At 37.1% G+C, this 17,933-nt stretch overlaps 2 protein-coding genes across 3 annotated transcripts in view; one reads left to right on the top strand and one right to left on the bottom strand.

The window, feature by feature from the left end:
* LOC122670540 (WD repeat-containing protein 55-like) overlaps positions 1-863 on the bottom strand; it is a 37,654-nt gene extending 36,791 nt beyond the window's left edge. The window contains exons 1-3 of the mRNA XM_043867465.1: positions 683-863; positions 559-591; positions 311-375 (exon numbers count right to left, since the gene is read on the bottom strand). Of these exons, the coding sequence (XP_043723400.1) occupies positions 311-375; positions 559-591; positions 683-777 (193 nt within the window). The 5' untranslated portion in view covers positions 778-863. The remainder of the gene's footprint in view (positions 1-310; positions 376-558; positions 592-682) is intronic.
* A 6,936-nt stretch (positions 864-7,799) lies between these two features.
* Positions 7,800-17,933, top strand: part of LOC122671014 — a 34,346-nt gene continuing 24,212 nt past the window's right edge. For both annotated transcript variants that reach the window (XM_043868092.1, XM_043868091.1), the window contains exons 1-5: positions 7,800-7,901; positions 8,930-9,187; positions 10,077-10,119; positions 12,070-12,096; positions 12,483-12,575. In XM_043868092.1, the coding sequence (XP_043724027.1) occupies positions 8,952-9,187; positions 10,077-10,119; positions 12,070-12,096; positions 12,483-12,575 (399 nt within the window). In that variant the 5' untranslated portion in view covers positions 7,800-7,901; positions 8,930-8,951. The remainder of the gene's footprint in view (positions 7,902-8,929; positions 9,188-10,076; positions 10,120-12,069; positions 12,097-12,482; positions 12,576-17,933) is intronic.

Raw genomic sequence — 17,933 nt, 5'->3', positions numbered from 1 at the left:
CCCCAAAGTTAATTTATGCAGGGGTAATCTTATCATTTCACTTGGACAATGACAGCTTTCGAAAGTGACGTAACGATAACACTTTCAACTTAGTTTTTGAAAACCCTTTCTTAAGCATGACAAAAATAACTTTCGAGAAAAAGACAAGGGGGAAAAAAGTAAGGTTACAATCTTGTTTTAACCAAACCTTGGTTACAACAAGTTTTATATATATATATATATATATATATATATATATATATATATATATATATATATATATATTAAGTTAAGCCAAACAAATAAATAACAGAAAGATGAATAGCAATACCACGGCCTCCATCAATGAATCGAACAGCTCTACATGATTCAGAGTGTGCATGAATTTCCAACAGCCTAAAAGAATGGGAATAAGGAGCAAACAAACAGGATAAGAGCCTGACTTTTATCAAACCAAACAATTGCAAGACCAATAGAAATCATAGAATACTGCGTTGTCTGCATAAATGAAGACACATTGGATGTGATGAACTGGCTATAAACTAATTAGACCATAATCAGATAGATTCTTCAGTTTACCTTTGTGGCTGTGAATCGGTAGCATAACGGTACCTGATCCAGTATGAATTCAATATGGTTTTCAGAAACTCAATCAAGATAACCACAAATGACAAGCAAATGGGACTTTTCTTGTTGTACTTACAGGAGTAGGTCACCATTGATAAGACCTGCGCTGACAAGTGGACTCGAAGGATGAAAATCGAGATCAAATGGAAGTTTTCCCAAATTAATCTCCATTATAGCTGGTTGGAGAAAGAAACTCAATAGAACTATCAGATATTAATGAAATTCCGCTGCCAAATCACTGCAACAACACATATGGAAAGATAAGATTGTTTGAAATTACTTCAGTTCAGAGTCTCACTAAATCATCAGCTTGACAAAGGACTCTCGAGATGAGGAAACAAGGAATGCTCATGTTGTGCTGGTTTTATTTTACAGCAAAATATTGTTAGAGATCTCCAATGGTAATATGTTCTTAATTCAATAAAAAATTGTACTGAAAACCTTCACTACCATCAAATGGAAGTTCAGCACAAAGGATGGGTTTCAGTTACCACCAGAGGTTGTCAACAGAGGATTGGTTTCAGTTCCAGGTCAATAGTGGAAAAAAAATCCGGGAACACTGTGGGATTTTTTGAGAGCTGAGAGGGGTTGGATGGAGAAGACAGAGAGTGCAATGGTGAACAATCGAGGGCTCTAGAGTCCAGAATGGCAGAAGCAGACGCCGAAGAATGAAGATGAAGACTAAACCTACTATTGAAATGAAGGGGAAAATATCAGTCAGTTCTATCAGCTGCCTGTCGGTCCAGCCGGTTTGTCCATAAAAAAATAAAGGGAAAAGGCTGGCACACGGCCAGGGAGCCCAACATGTGGCATCCTCTCTCCTCTTTTGGAAAAGACCCCTTTGTCCTCCTGTGTCCAGCCCTGTGATTGGTGTATGCCACTAGCTTATTGAAAGTTGGTGCCATACCCAACCCTCTCCCAAAAACAAATAACCCAAAACCAACACCGACCGTTCTAAACACATATAATACATGAACCCATCTTTTTGGGGGCAAAAATGCCCCCTGAATTTTTCCTAGTCTTCGAAACTAAAATCAATTGCAGAGTTGCCAGAGTAAAAGGGAAAATTTATGGCCAACCGTTCTAAACGCGTATAATATACAAACCTGTCTTTTGGGGGGTAAAAACGACTCCTGGATTTTACTGGTCTTCGAAACTAAATTCAGTTGCAGAGTTGCTGGAGTAAACGGGAAAATTTATGGCCATATCCGCCACCATTCCCCTGCATTCTTGGATCCTCTCATAGGGTGTATTAATTGATAGAAGTGAGGTGTATGAGATAATGGGTGCTTTTTCATTGGGGGATGGGTGGCTTTTGCATTGACAAATAGTGTGATTCAAGAAAGTGGGGTTCAGGGCGGTTTGTGGGACACCATTTATTTGGCTAAATCATCTGCTGCCACCTCATTTGCTGTTGTCAGTCTCCATGGAAACTGAAATTACATTTGAGAATCAAGGCCCTGAATGGGTCTGATATAAGAAGTAAAGAGGTCCATCTGCATAATGATTGACTTCTTTTCTTTTAAAAAAATAAATTATCTATATATTTTATTATCCCCCCACCCCACCCCACCCCCCGTTAATCTGTTTTTTCCGAATGAACTAGCAGTTTTAAAACAAAAGAGAAAAGAAAATTGAAAAAACTGTAGAAATCTAACTGTTTTAAAGCCTTAAAAGGTACACAACTATTCCAAAATCATAAGGTGATTCATAACCCACTGTGGTTGGCATAATCAGTATCCTATATTTCCATAATTTAGTCCATAACGAGCACATTGGCTTACCAACTGTGGACTTATTGAGGCACTTAAGCTAAATCTTTCTATTGTTCTTTCCGATGTTCTAAACACCAAAACTCGTCACTGTATTTCACTGAATACAGTAAATGTGATATATAATTCATTTCTACTGCCAATATATAGAACTACAATCAAAGCCATAGACAATAAATTGATAATAAATTTTTTAAATATGCAAATAGGGAAATGTGGTTAGAGAGCATACCCATCCTTCACAAAGTCCATAAAGAAATCAAGTTCAATCGTTTCGGAAAACACTAAAACACAGGCATCCGGATGATGGTGTAGAAGACTTTCAAATTTCTTACGCAAAAAACAAGGAAAGAACTAAAATTCAACACAGCAGTACTAAAGAAGACAATAAACCTCTTGTTTACAGTTACCACAACAAAAAATACAACTGAGATTCAAACCAAACCAAGATTTCCCCAAACCCCGCTTGCACGATCAGAAATTTATTTAAACCTTGCCTACCTGAGATTGAATATTTAGGGGGTTCTAGGTTTTTGAGAGATAGAGAGCTGGCAGAGGATTGAGAGAGAAAAGAGAGTGTAGAGGGTCGCCTACCTGAGATTTATGGAGAAGAAGATCTGTAGCCCCAACCAGCAACTTCTCTCGACTTCACAATTCTGCAACTCCAACCAGCAACTTTTCTGGACCTCCCAAAGTAGTCTGCTACAATCGAGAGATCAGAGAATGCGGCTAAAGTTGAATGTAAACCAGGACTGCTCTTACTTCAGCAAATTCGGGAACGGCAATTAAACAGTTACTGATACGTTCACTAATTAAACGGACTGTAATAATAATTTAAAAAACATCTGGGGTAATATAATAAACAAAATAATAGCATATAAACAATGATTTTGTCAAAAGAAAACTTACAAATAAAATAAACGCAATATAATATTTCGTAATTACATCTCATAAAATTATTATTTAACAAATCAAAATATCAATAAAAATATTTTATCAGGCATAAAAAAAATAAAAATAAGACATAATGTGTTCTATAACTCATTTCTAAGTTAGCTCACATCAAAAAACTCATCCATAAGATGAACTAACATCACCAATGAAAGTTAAAAATAAAAAATAATGTGTTCTATAACTCATTTCTAAGTTAGCTCACATCAAAGAACTCATCTATAAGATGAACTAACATCACCAATGAAAGTTCATGTACCTTAGTAACAGGTTAAAATTTTATATATTCATATGTAGATCTCATATGACCTGCTGGCTGCTGCCAAGCTTGTGCTTAACGATTTACTACTTCACATGGTATTAGAATTATAGTCAAAGATCAATTGCATCAAATAGCAATTTTGTCAATTAATGTTACTCAGAATCATATTTGTTATGAAATTTTGTTCCTTGAATTAAACCACACAAACATGAAGCAGAAAAAAAAAACAAACAAACAAGAAAAAAATGAGGAACGACTTACAAAGACAAAGAAGAGAGCCTCAAATTGAGTGTTCCGACTAGGCCACCACTGCAACCGTTTGGCGTACAAAGACAAAGAAGAGGAACAAAGCTTGTCCAGCTCTACAATCATTGATTTACCCAACTGCAATTAATCGTCTAGCTGAACTAAAATGAGAACGGAGATGAAGAAGATGAATGGAATGGGGGCAACCAACGACTAGGGTTCAAAGAGAAGAAGACCAAAATCGTATTATGCGAGGGTTTTGTTATGCATTTGTTCTTTTTTAAGTTTTGAGTTTTTTTTTTTTTTTTAAACAAAACTAAACTTAAGTTAAAAAGTATTAAACGCATTTAATACGTATCTAATACGGGTGCACTTAAAAAATGAGTTTTTTTGCCATATATACAAAAATATATGGTAAAATACGTTTTTTTGAATGAAACGTCTAGATACGTGTATAAAATGCAAAATTAGTAACTAAGGGACTCCTATGATTGGAGGCTCAAGTTCGGTTGCTGGAAGTAGTGTTGAACACTCATCAAACGATAAGGATGTTTATATATTTTTACCTGCTCCATTTCAAACCCGGGCAGACAGTGTGTTGGGGCAGGGTGGTTAGTTCGACCCATCTATTAGACGAACTTGGGGGAATTGACCTATCTAGGAAATGGAGTAGATAAACGTTCATGTTTTATCCAGAAAATGGGGAACAAATACCTACAAAATTATATGCTCCATTCCCCAAGTGCCTCTAATAGGGGTGGACCTCACTCGGGTAGGGGTAGGGTGATCATTTTCATCCCTTATTTGATGAACTTGGGAAAATGGACCTGCCCGGGAAATGGAGCAGATAATGATCCCTTACCCATATTTGTTTCCTCAAAACGATCTCGAGATGCAGGGTAACCATGTTTTGTTGGGCATTCTTGGTACACCATATTTTTAATTTGGTTCGTTCTGGAGCGTGAAAACAGACCGGATGATTCAGACACTTACTTTATTCCTTTTTTTATATGCCTAAGTCACGGCTTGAAAAAACGATTATCAAAGTATTACCAAAAGCCCTCTTATCTCATTCTAACTAGGGTTGAATTGGACTTCACCCACGTTACCTATAAGACACAAACATTCTTTTGTTTTGTTCCTCCTCCGTTGGCTATAGCTAGAATTGTAGAAGACATTCACATGTTCATAGGGATGTAAACTTTATTGCTCATTCTCTAGCCAGAAATCCGTCTTTGGAAAGCAAAACACTGTGGCCCAATTCTACTCCTTAGCTCTTTGATCTTTGTAATTAGAATGCCTTAGGATCTTTATCCCCTTAATTTGTTTGTCCCTCACTTTCCTCAATTTCAACTAATAGGGGGCATAAATGACTACGCTACCCCCTACCCACACACACTACCCAGGTGGGGTCTACCTCCCTCTATTAGGGGAATTGAGAAAATTGACGGACAAGCAAATTGAGGTGATAATTTTTCGGATGTCTCATGCTCCTCTTTCTGGATCTTTATCCCCTTAATTTGCCTACCCTCAATTTTCTCAATTCCATCTAATAGAAGGGCAGAAATGACCACCCTATCCCCTGCCCTAATATACTACCCGTGGTGAGGCCCACCTTACTCTATTAGAGGGAATTGAGGAAATTGATGAGCAAGCAAATTGAGGTGATATTTTTCCCCTCTTTCCCATGAGGCCATGAATAAGATTTCTCAATACAAAAATAAACAAGGGTTATTTCCAAATGCCCCCCTGAAAATGGCCAAACTTATAGTTGCCCCCTAAACTTTCACTAATTCCACGTGCACCCTTGCTTTCCAAACTAAGTACCAATCTAGTCCCTCCCGTTAGTCAGAGACGTTATGTTATAACGGATTGTAGTTTTTTGACCATTCAGCCCCTTAATAGGGTAGAATGACCAAAATGCCCCCTTAAAAAAAAAAACCTACAACTCATCTTCCCCAAATCGATTGGGGAAAGATGAGTTGCAGGCTATAGATAGAAGGTCTGTCCATTAGAACAGCAAGCCCAGCTTTATCTCGACAAGGGAGCAACTTCAACCAGGGAGTTAGGTTCTCAGTAAAAACAACCTCCTGTGGCAGAGCACCATATCTAAGGGTAGCTGATAATGGTCGAAAGCTCCAATGTGAAGAAGCATAAGCAGTAGATGATTCCAAGCCCCAAAGCAAATACATCTTCCATTTCCGAAACCCCATCACCAACCCTCTCTCGAAACCCATCTCTGCTAAAACCGCCATCATCTCCACTAACCCTTATTTCTCCTCCTTTCAATCCTTATTCTTTTCTCTTTTTTGTCATTTTCATTCTAAAAACCCTCATTCCACCATCACTGATTCTCTTCTCCATTTCTTTTTACTTCTAATCTATCCCACATCCTTGTCTAAACAAAACCCCAATCTGAATTCCAGCCATGGCCACACCCATCCTCAACTAATTTATCATTCTGATCCCATCATGTCTTTGATGTCCTTTTCCATTTTCCCTCCCAATAAGCATCAGGTCCCTATTTCTTTTCTTTTGTTCCCATCTTTTCAAATCCAACATAGAATCAGAATCCATTGGCTGCCATCAGTTTTTTTTCAAGCTCTCTAGAATCCATTGTCGGCTATGGTGCAAAGAAATGTGGATCAGAAAAAATAGAAGAAGAGGAAACCTAGGCGGAGAAGAAGGAGATGGGGAGGAAATTGTGCGGACATAGAAGTTAATCGAAGCACAGAAGAGACCCGAGAAGTTGTGGGTTAGATTTTTTCAGGTTGAATCGACCTGATCTTGGGGACATCGAAGACAACCCACAACTCAACTCCAGGAGGTTTCGCATTTGCACTCGATACAGGATCAAATCCACCCCATCGTTTGTAGTTCCAACGACCTTACGTGAATGACTTCCATCTCACGAATCCGAAATTTTTTAACCTAATCAAAGCAGTATAAAATTCCATTAGTTATTACTCTTTGAACTTAAACTGTCATTTTGAAGACGGTAATAATTAACAAACCCTAGATTGTGAACATAAATAAAGCTGATCGGAGAGTTAAAAGCAAAAGCTAGAAACACAGATACAAATGGGTTAAAACCTAAAGCAAATGGAAGAGGGAAAGGAACGAGAGTGAATCAAGATTGGTTCCATGGTGTTCCCTACAAGGATACCTGCAACTTATCTTCCCCAAATCGATTTGGAGAAGATGAGTTGCAGGTTTTTTTTTGAAGGGCATTTTGGTCATTCTTACTTATTAAGGGGCAGAATGGTCCAAAAACTAGGATGCATTACAACATAACGTCTCTGACTAACGGGAGGGACTAGATTGGTACTTAGTTTGGAAAGCAGGGGTGCATGTAAAATTAGTGAAAGTTCAGGAGGGCAATTGTAAATTTGGCCATTTTTAGGGGGGCATTTGGAAATAACCCAAAAAAAAATAATAATAATAATTCTTTCGTCTCATTCCAATTAGGGTTGAATCGGATTTAACTCAGGTTCGGGTTAAGAAAGAGTGGAATTGACGTTCGAAAGCAGCTAAAAAAAAGGCAACTGATCAAGACCTTTAGAAGTCATCAACGTGTCAATATTCTAAACTGTTTACAGCACCTCTCGCGGCGCGTTGGTTGCGATTCTTCCTATTTTTGCCACGTCCACACCAGTTTTTGCCAGCTACAGTTGGCTTTTCCAAGAACGACATTCTATAATCTCAATACCTCAATTACTTCAAAAGTTTTTCTCCCAATCTTTTGGACTCTAGTAAGCCGAGACATATCTCTTATATGTCTCTCATCTCCTTCACGCGTGAATATTGAAATCTTTGTTTTTCTTCTGAAACGGTATTGTTTTAATAATAGTGATTGAAATCCATATGCATTTTGTTGTTGTGGGTAGAGAAAACAAGTTTTGATGGTTACTTTCAAGTTCTTATTTTTGGGTTTTGGCTCTTAAATCACAAGAGAAAGTGTTGTGGCACGGGTTGATTGATTTGCAGAAGACAGAAATTGACCCTTTCTTTCTGATAATTGGTTTATGGGTTCTTGTTGGCATCTTGCCTTATCCGAATGGTTGGTTTTGGAGTTGATCTCTTTGTCCTGAAAAGTTACAGAATTTGATAGGGTGATAGTATTTGAATGGTCTCGCACAGGTTTTTGGAATCCTTATCTTTGCTTGCTCTGTTTCTGTTTATTGTTGGCCAATGAAACCTACTTCTTTCTGTTATTGATATTCTAGGTTAGGAGGTTTTGCTGGTTTTCTGGTCCATTGAAAACTTCTCTGCAATATCCAGAGTCTAATTTATGTCCTTAACAAAGCTTTTGGTAATATAGCTCATATGCGAATGTTCTGTTTCAATTTGGTTTTTATTTTTTTTCCTATCCCTGCCCATGTTGACAAGTATATTTTAGAACCGAATTATTTGTATTTTGGATGTAATCTTTTATTTAGTTTCTTTTCCTCAACAATGATTCCTAAAACACATATCAGTATGTGATTTGTAGTTAAGGTTGTTAATCTGAACTCTATTTTCAAGGAACTTCCTGTATTCTTGGCATTTAGTTTCATCTTTTTTCTTTTGAAGTTTTAAGGGGCTGTAATTTGATATTCTACAAAGGTTCATGGATTAGCTCTCCATCCTTTTTTGGTTTTTCTTTTCAAAATTTCAGGAGAAATGTCCCGTTCGCTTGCTCAACTGAAACTTACTGAGTTCTCAGCTTCATCTTATGTCATGCATTTCTCAAGTCTCTGGCCCATTTCCTGAAGTTGGTTGTTTTAACGAGTTTTCTTCTGTTTTTAGACCACACAGCCCTATTTTTAGAGACACATATACAGAAAATTCAGATTTTGTTAGTTTTATCATTTTAGTGTCTAGGACTCTGCTATGCCCTTAAATCTTCATGTATATATTTTCTTATGACATTTTCATGAAGTTTAATCTGTGATTGACATCTATTTAGTTAGTCCTATTAATTCTCAGTATCAATTTCTTAGAGTGATTCTATTGGTTGAAGAGTGATTCATAAATTCATGTTGAAGAAGGCTTACTGATATTTACCTTACATAATAATTTTTTTTTTATCATTCGTCCTTCTTTTAATCAGAGGTCCGAGATCATCGGATGTGATGGGCCTACGTAAAGGCTCTTTGCCTGTTTGCCCTAGAAATCAGCATTGCTCACGATGGGCTAGAATCTATATGAAGTATTGTCTTTGCGATGTAAAAGATGGAATGTCATTAGGTCTGGGTATGGTTAGTGTGATCAGCTGGGGTGTTGCTGAAGTGCCGCAAATCATCACAAACTACAAGGAAAAGACAACAGAGGGACTTTCCATTGCTTTCCTAATGACATGGATAGTCGGGTAAGGATTGTATACCTCACTGTTCTTTTTCCAATCTATATTTTTGTTTCCATCTAATTTATTTGATCATAAAAAATGACCTAGTGTTCTTTTTCAAAATATTTGTTCAACTCTTTCAAAGAGATTATGAATGTAATCTGGAGACATTGTTTATCTTTTAGTAGAATTCTGTTTCAATAGTCAGTAAGAATGCTAGATTTCTCTGTCGGTACGAAGTTCTCAAGAATAAGGAGAAGTGGATTGTTGCTGCAAGTTCAAATTCAAACCAGTCTTATATTATCAGAAGATATGCAAATCTAGGATCTCTTTCTGGATAACTACTAGTCAAGGGTTTGTTTCAGATATTATGTTAAGAGGAAGAAGTTGGTCATTTTTTGTATCAGCAACAAGAGATGGGGACCTACTGGATATCATGTTGTTTGAATGCATTTATTTGAGTCATATAATAGACTGATTAACTTCTTTATGATAAACATCATGATATGGAGCACTAGTAGATGTATTTCAGATGAAGTCAATTTTTTGTTAAACAAAATTTAGTTCCATAGTTCATTTACATTAAAAACCAGGGCCCATTTTGGATAATAGTTGGGAAGGTGGAGGCTTTTAGACTTATGGTGTTATTTGAATATGTGTTGGCTGTGTTATCTAATAAACATGCTGCTTATCATTGTTTATGTCAGTTTATTTATAGTAAATTTTGCATAGAAATCAAAATTAGAAGAAAAAATGGAAGCTCTCTAGTGTCTGGTTCGGTGACACTTTCACTTGGTCTATGCATTGTGGAATTTCATTTTACTTCTTGTTGAATACTTTATTTCCTGGTTGAAAGTTGCTTGCTTCATTCTTCTGTAGCACTTGATGCCTTGCATATTTTCTTCAATTGCAGAGATCTTTTCAACCTTTTTGGCTGTTTGCTGGAGCCAGCCACTGTAAGTTCATCCCTCATTTTTTTTGGGTGGAAATATCTGCACCATGAAATAATTTTGTAAAACTCATACTTAATCAAATTTGCCAAGGAATAGCATAATGTCAATCTTATTGGGTAGTGTTTAAAACTTGGTTTAAAAGTAATAATTGGTTTAGACTGAAATGGACTTTCGACACACCAAATGATCTGGATTGGAGGCCTGGTTGACCCAGTGTCTGATGCACTATTTGTTCTAGGTTGCTAGTTGATCTAAAGATAACCCTGTATAGACAGTGCAAACGATCATTCTTTTGCAGTGAAGTCTGATTTTGTATGTTAAACCATTTTTGTTTTAACGCTTTAATGCCATGTTACAGGAATCAGATCATTTATTAATTACTGTTTTTTGCTTGGCAATTATTCTTACCTGTTTTCAAAGTTTTTGAAACTTATCTAATTAAATGTGTGTTATTTCAAAATTTTAGCGGAAAATGAATGATTATATATTTTTATAGCTTTGACGGGAAATTGGTCTTTAGTTGTTTCAGATAGTTTTGCAAGGATTTCAAGGTTAACTCTCCTTTACAACTTTTATCAAGTTAGAAGGATATTAGTTTTCGTTTTGAATTAATTGGTAACTTATGAATAATACCATAATTGACACCCAAAAAAAAAAGAAAAAAGAATAACTCACTCATTTGTTTTTCAAAGGTGTATCATCATTACACAGCCCACAGTGTAATGTAATAAGATATATATTATATTCCATGCTTGCTGATGTTGTGATGTGAGTTGACCTAACCTTAACCCCTTTTTGAATCACTTCCAGGTTAGTTATAAAAATTATTGCGGTGCGCTTCATCTTCTCAACTGTTTTCAAAGTTATCTGCGATGAGGCTTCGTTGGCTTACATTCTTAAACCAGAAGCCTTAGCACTTTCAATCAGTGTTACCAAAAAAATGGGCTACTCCTTAAATGGATAATTCAACGACCTCTGGTTTATGGGTGGCAATATTTTAACCAAAGAACAGTAACATTCTGTCCAACTCAATTAAAACCGGGTCCCAAAAAATTTCTTCTTCAGAAATTCAGGTCTAGGACAAGAATAACATGTCATATTTGAAGACTAGGTTGGGAAATTTGGACATCATGATTCTTTTGGACTGAATTTAAGAATAAGATGTAACAGAATACTTGATCCCTTAGTGATTGCCATTTTCTTTTCCCAAACCATTAACTAATCTGCAAGACAACTGATATATTTTTTAATAAGTTCAGTACAATACCCTGGTAATTATGAAAAGCATTTCAAAATTTAGAGTAAAAGGATAAGGAAGTGGGTCATTAGTCCCACAATGTTTGTGCTCTTCGAAAAATCCCAAATTTTAGTTGATGTGTTGTATATAATTAGTTTTAGTCGGGAAAAGTTTTGTATTTAACCGGTTTTGGAGTTCTAACCTTGAAGCAATTTTTTTGGGTTTAATTGTGCTCTTAATTACCTGCAAAATAAGTTTGATTGAAATACAATGTCTCAGATGAATCAGGTTGGATATGGACTGGGATAACATGGGACATGGACATTAATCTCTGTCTAGGATCCTAGTTTGGACTAGATAGACACAGATAACCTACATTGTGCGACAACGGATCCATATTGATAATTAGCTATTTGCCACCCTCTATTCCAGTTGTTTGGATGCATGCTTAACAAGATTAGTGTAATTTGGCATGTCTGGTTCTAGAGTGCTAATAGTGCAGATTCCTTTGAAATTCACTCTACTTTGGGTATTGGGACATCTTGATCTGGGATTACAATGTAACATGAAATCAAAATGTCTATAATGTAGCATAGGATAATGAAAGTATCATAATTATTCATTGTTAGTCTATTGGTAGGGTTGATAATTTATTTCCTAGGTGTATGCGATCAATGGCTTTCTATTCACTAAACATTTTTTGCTCTACTTTGCAGCTTCCGACGCAATACTATATGGCAGTGGTAAGAGTTCCAGCAGTGCACACATTTTCTGCTCTACTTCATTGTTTATGTACACACACACACACGCACACAGCCGTAGTATCTTGCTACATGACTTTTTGAAGCTTAAAAAAGGCTTGAGAAGAAAAATCAGTTAATTCCTTAAACATAAGAGGAAAATGATGATATATGGGAGTATATGATTGGATTTGGCTCTGAAATTGACACCTTACCGATCTCCAATAGTACCATATTTATCCATCCAATGGTCTGAATGGGTAGATTAGTGTGAATGTTGCCCAAACTAGGTTGGTGGTCAAGGAATTACTTCCTTGATCAATTTCCTAGGTACCTGTTTGTATTTGTGGAATGAATTTGTACTTAACTGCTTCAATTGTGTTTTGCAGTTGTACACAATTACGACTGTGGTTCTGGCATCACAAACTATATACTACCGTCACATCTATCACCACTTGAAATCCCGTAGACGAGATCAGAAGGTCAAAATTTATTCTTCTTATGTATCCTTAACCATATTTCATCAGATTTGTTGCCTTCACTTATTTATTAATTTATTATGGCATGCATTTGATGTCTGATAATAAATTTGTTGTAGATTAAACAAAGCAGTTCATAAGGGATTAAGGGTTGAAGAATTCCTGTTAGAGTAGAAGATTTAGGAAAATTCTTTTCTTGCGCACAAATCTGCATGTTATCTTCCCTTGGGATGATGTAAGACAGCCTAGGGTTTCAGATCTCTGTGGCTGAACAAAAAGCCTGAACTATTGGGAACAGATGGTGGGAAAAGGATTAGGGTTTAAAAAAATAAAATAAACATTGAAGGAACATGTACAAGATACTGTTTTAGGGCTGCAAACAGGACCTAGAAAAACAAGAAGCATAAAAAGGGTGGATTGTAGAGAAAAGAAGAAAAGAGAAACCATCAGTCAAATGTTGGTCACACAAGCATACCTCACATAAACAAACTCTCATATCATATTCCATCACTTGTTCAGAAAAATTTTGGCTGTTCAATAAATTAAGTCTTGGGTAGAAGCAAATTGAAAAGAAACTTTCGACTGTTCTTGGACCCATAATGTGAATGTTTCTTAAAAAAGTATAAACTTTGAAACGTAGAAACTTCCTAAAAGACTTAAGTGACTTTTAGGACTCTTTTAGAAATTAAAAAAAAAAAAATTCCTAAAACACACCAATGATCCTATTGACTGCACATGTTAGCATTGTTATGGAGAGAGTTTTGCTTTTAGAGTTTTTTTCTTTTAGTCCAAGCTGGATCTTCCTACTTTCTTATTTGTACAATCCAGCTTGAGGGGGAGTGTTAGAATAATGTACTCCAGAATACCGTGGGGGTATTCTGGTCCTTTTGGGGGTATTTTATGTTATTAAGTGTTTAGTTGGCTGTGTGGGTTTAGTCCCACATTGCCTAGCTTATATTATTTGTAACTTCCCCTCTATTTATAATAGAGGGGTCTTTCTCTCATTAATACAAGCTATTCTCATAGACGTCTGAGGCAGGGGCAGGAGGCGATCGATTTGGCGCTTGCCCTAGGTCAACCCCACAATTTGAATTTAGAGTTAGCACTTGCGCCACCAATGTTGGAAGATCAACCCGCGGACACGGGGAGGGAGTAGGCGAAGCGTGTCGTTCGTAATGGAAAGAAAGATACCACTACTTCACCTCTTTGTTGGACCGCCGGCGCGAACACAGTGGTCTCTGACCAGGACCAGGAACCAATTCGAATTTGGATCTTGACATGTCAGTGGTTTTTAACCGTAGGCATCTAGCCAGGAAGTTGGTGGGCTCATCATGAATTAGGTCGGGGTGGCTGGTGGTTTCGGGATCCCGTAGAAAATGCTTCTTTTATGCCTCGGGTATTAGCCACAGCTCGTGAGTAGCTTGTATTAATGAGAGAAAGACCCCTCTATTTATAATAGAGGGGAAGTTACAAATAATATAAGCTAGGCGATATGGGACTAAACCCACACAGCCAACTAAACACTTAATAACATAAAATACCCCCACGGTATTTTGGAGTACATTATTCTAACACTCCCCCTCAAGCTGGATTGTACAAATAAGAAAGTAGGAAGATCCAGCTTGGACTAAAAGAAAAAAACTCTAAAAGAAAAAACTCTCTCCATAACAATGCTAACACTTCCCCTCAAGTTGGCGCATACAAGGTTCTAATGCCCAATTTGAATGAAAAATGGGGAAAAATAAGTTGTAGCAGAATCCAACTCCAAAATGAATGCAACTCCCAAATAGACCTTCAAGAACTTGAAAAAAATAGACCTTCAAACTTGGGCAGACTTGATAAATTGTCACCAATCTTCAACAATTGTCCAGGGATGAATCTCTGACTGATAATCTTGAAGGTAAGTAACTAGGGCAGCAAGCAGATGAGTCAGGCAGCAATAAAGATCAAGCAGCGGAAAAACAACCAAACTGTAGGATCTCATATGGGCAGGCAATAACCAAACATCTTCAAAACTTTTAACACCAGCCTCCCCCTTACGGCAAACGTAACCCAATAACAAGGTAGATACTCATTGGCAATGATGAAACCTCTGACCTTCTATGTTTTGCACCAAGTGTCCCTGCATGTTCTGCTCTCTGCAATAGTTGCAGGTATACTGTATATAATCCCCCCCTCACGTGTAGTGCACGTGGACATAAGAGAGATTAGGTTCGAGATAGGGCAAAACATAACATTCCAAAATGGTTCAATGGCTGCCAAGTGTAATGGAAAAAGAAGAAATGGTAAAGAAGAGAATACCATGAACTTCCAAGGGTGTTATGGGTAATGCCAAAGGTATGTTTTGGAAGGTGGTGAAAGAAAAATAGTAGTGGGATAATGGAGTAGGATCAACTTAGGCAACATAGAAAGCTCCAACCATCTTCCATCAATCAAACAAACACTTTGAATGGAACCCCCTGCAGGGGAGAAACTCCTAACTCCAATATTCAAATCTGAAAAGTATACAGATCTGATTCGAAGTAAGGAAATGCTCCATTTGTCAAGGCTTGATCAATCTTCAAACAAGGAGGAGCAATTGTGCAAAAGATTCCAAGGTAGAAACTCCCATATGCTAGACAGTACTAAGAAGATATCCGGACAGCAATGAATGGAAGTAGCCTCAACAAAACTGGATCAGATCTGAATCAGTAACAATGCTAGGATTCAAGCTCCAAAGTATGCTGGATTTGAACCAGAGAAGCTTCACATAACTGAATAACTTCGTAGGTGCAACCAAAAAATCGTGGAACACTGGTGTAATCCCAAATAGGCTGATCTCCAGGGTAGCAGATTCGAGTCTTCAATAATGAAAGAAATTCGATCTCCAATAAAAGGGAACTCAGTCACAATCATAGGGCAGCAGGATTCCACATGAAGGCAGCAGTAACACATCAACCAGTCATGCTTACAGAAGCCAATCAATAACACCAGCCAGGTAGGTAGTGAAGCTAAAAAATAACCAGCAAAATAAGATAAATAACCAGACACATCTGTAGGCAGTTGAAGCAGCCAGCCATAGAGTAATAAGTAAGTGAAATAGGTTGTAAATTGAAGAAACCAAGCCAACAGAATGATTTGTAATTTTTACTAAAAAACCTGATGTAAGATGCTGAATAATGGGCTGAATACTCCTCTGATGTTGATAAAACTCTCCTCATAAAATCAGCAATAGTGGACTGTCCTACCCCTTAGATCGATTATAGCCAGGGTTTTGGAAAAAGCCCTGAAAGGGAATATCGATTGTAGGGAAGGAGGCTTCAACAAAAGTGAGGATGACTTGTCAAAGGTGCTAGCTGATTGTAATACATGCTAACCGCAACTACTGAAAGGTATCTCCTGTTCGAATAACCAATCTCCTTGGTAATTGAGATTTGATCTTCATGTGGGAGAAACACCAAAAAATCGCAGAAAAGGAGGGCAGCAGCTATCTTGTGCAATAGACCTTCTTCAAGCCATAAATAATTGAAGTAGAATGTCCTTCTTGATGGTAGAAACACCAACAAAAAAAACTCCAATAGCAGCAAACAACCCTAAACCTAAAATTGTTATGGGTCAGGGTTTTGAAAAAACCCTGAAAAGAAGGATCGATTGAGGTTGGGGGTCTTCCAACTCTTGGAAAGAGGCAAATACTGAGGTCGAGTGGTCTCTGTAGGTGGAGTAATCGTCCCTTAAAAGGCAGCAAGAACTTAAACCTGGAACCCTAATATCGATTTGAGTTAGGGTTTTAACAGGGAACAAAAAAGGCAGGATGAGTAGATTTTGCTGTAGGGACAGATCCAACCTTCAGACTGTGTTCAAACGGAGGTCGATTAGGGCTTGGATTAGTTGGGGGATATCCCTGAAATATTGGCTACATCTGACAAGGGAAAACCCCAAAATTGATTGGAGTCAGGGTTTTAAAAAACCCTGACAAGTTGAAATCAATTTGGGGATTTAGGCTGGAAAAGTTAATAATTGATGGAGAGAAAGAAAAGAGGGGAGTTAGGTGTAGGAATAGGGTAACATATGGCTGGAAAAAGGCTGCACAGGGTGTTCCTCTGTTAGAGGATCAGGTTTATCGAAATCTGATCTCAAAATGGGAGGAACTCCAAATCGCAAAAGAGGCTTCCAACTGTTTTTTTAATAAAAATTGATAGAAGAGAAAGGGTGGCAGCACTAAATCATCGATATATGTTTACCTCATTAGTGCTGCTCCTGTTTTTGGGCTGAAAAGGAGAAAAACAGGAGCAGGAAAAAAACGAAAAAAAGGAGAAGAAGAGGAGAGATTGATTGGAAGGAAAGGAGGGAGAAATTAGAGTTTTTTTTCTCTCTAACCTAGATCAAACCAGCTTTGATACCATGTTGGTTGAATCGTGGGTTAGAGAGAGGAAAGAAAATAATAGAATAGCTTGTATTAATGAGAGAAAGACCTCTCTATTTATAATAGAGGGGAAGTTACAAATAATATAACTAGGTGATGTGGGACTAAACCCACATAGCCAAGTAAACACTTAATAACATAAAATACCCCCACGGTATTCTGGAGTACATTATTCTAACAGCACACTTATTTAAAATTGTCTCCCGTAGGACCTAATATTTGTGCTTTATAATCCAATTAACAGTACTTACCTCCCCCCCCCCCCCTCAAAAAAAAATTAAAAAAAAATCCATGACCTTGTAAGAAAACAGCCTTCATTTTTATCTTGCGACTGTTTCATGGGTGTGGTTAAATCTCAATATTATTCTCAAGGAAATTTCTGATGCAGATTACAGTGACCATATTTTTCATGGGTTCATTTGGTAACATGTGTCATACTTAATTCAGTAATATTAAACATTTTATGGCATGTGGACATTCCCATGGAACCTTAACAGTAATTTCCGTTAATTGTACAGCACATTTTTATAGTAGTCTTCATTAGTTCATTGAAAAACAACGGACAATACATGACGCAGTTACCTCAAAATATACAGATTTGAAATCAATACCGTAATTAAAGAATTGTTTATTTAAAAAAAAGAAGAAATAAAGAAATACAAATGAACTCACTTAGGCTTTGAGGACTGTATTTGATTTGTTTTATGGTTGACAGAATCCCTGATCCCTCAGCCCTTATTATTGTTAGGAGGAAATTCTGGGAATTGTCCGGTGGATGTACACAATGTTTCAACTTCAATCTCCATTGATTAGTCGAATTGTGATTTGACCTGTATGTTTCAGCCAATTATAGTAGTTGATTGCTTCCTTACTGCATTGCACTTTCTCTGACTGTTATTTTTCCTTCACTGCAATTTATATTTACCATTGTGTGTGTACATGTTTCCATCTTTCCATGC

The sequence above is a fragment of the Telopea speciosissima genome, chromosome 8, assembly GCF_018873765.1.
Source record: "Telopea speciosissima isolate NSW1024214 ecotype Mountain lineage chromosome 8, Tspe_v1, whole genome shotgun sequence".
In the NCBI taxonomy this organism is placed as follows: Eukaryota; Viridiplantae; Streptophyta; class Magnoliopsida; order Proteales; family Proteaceae; genus Telopea; species Telopea speciosissima.
Note: the sequence above shows the minus strand (reverse complement) of the source record. Positions and strands in the feature narration are given on the sequence as shown.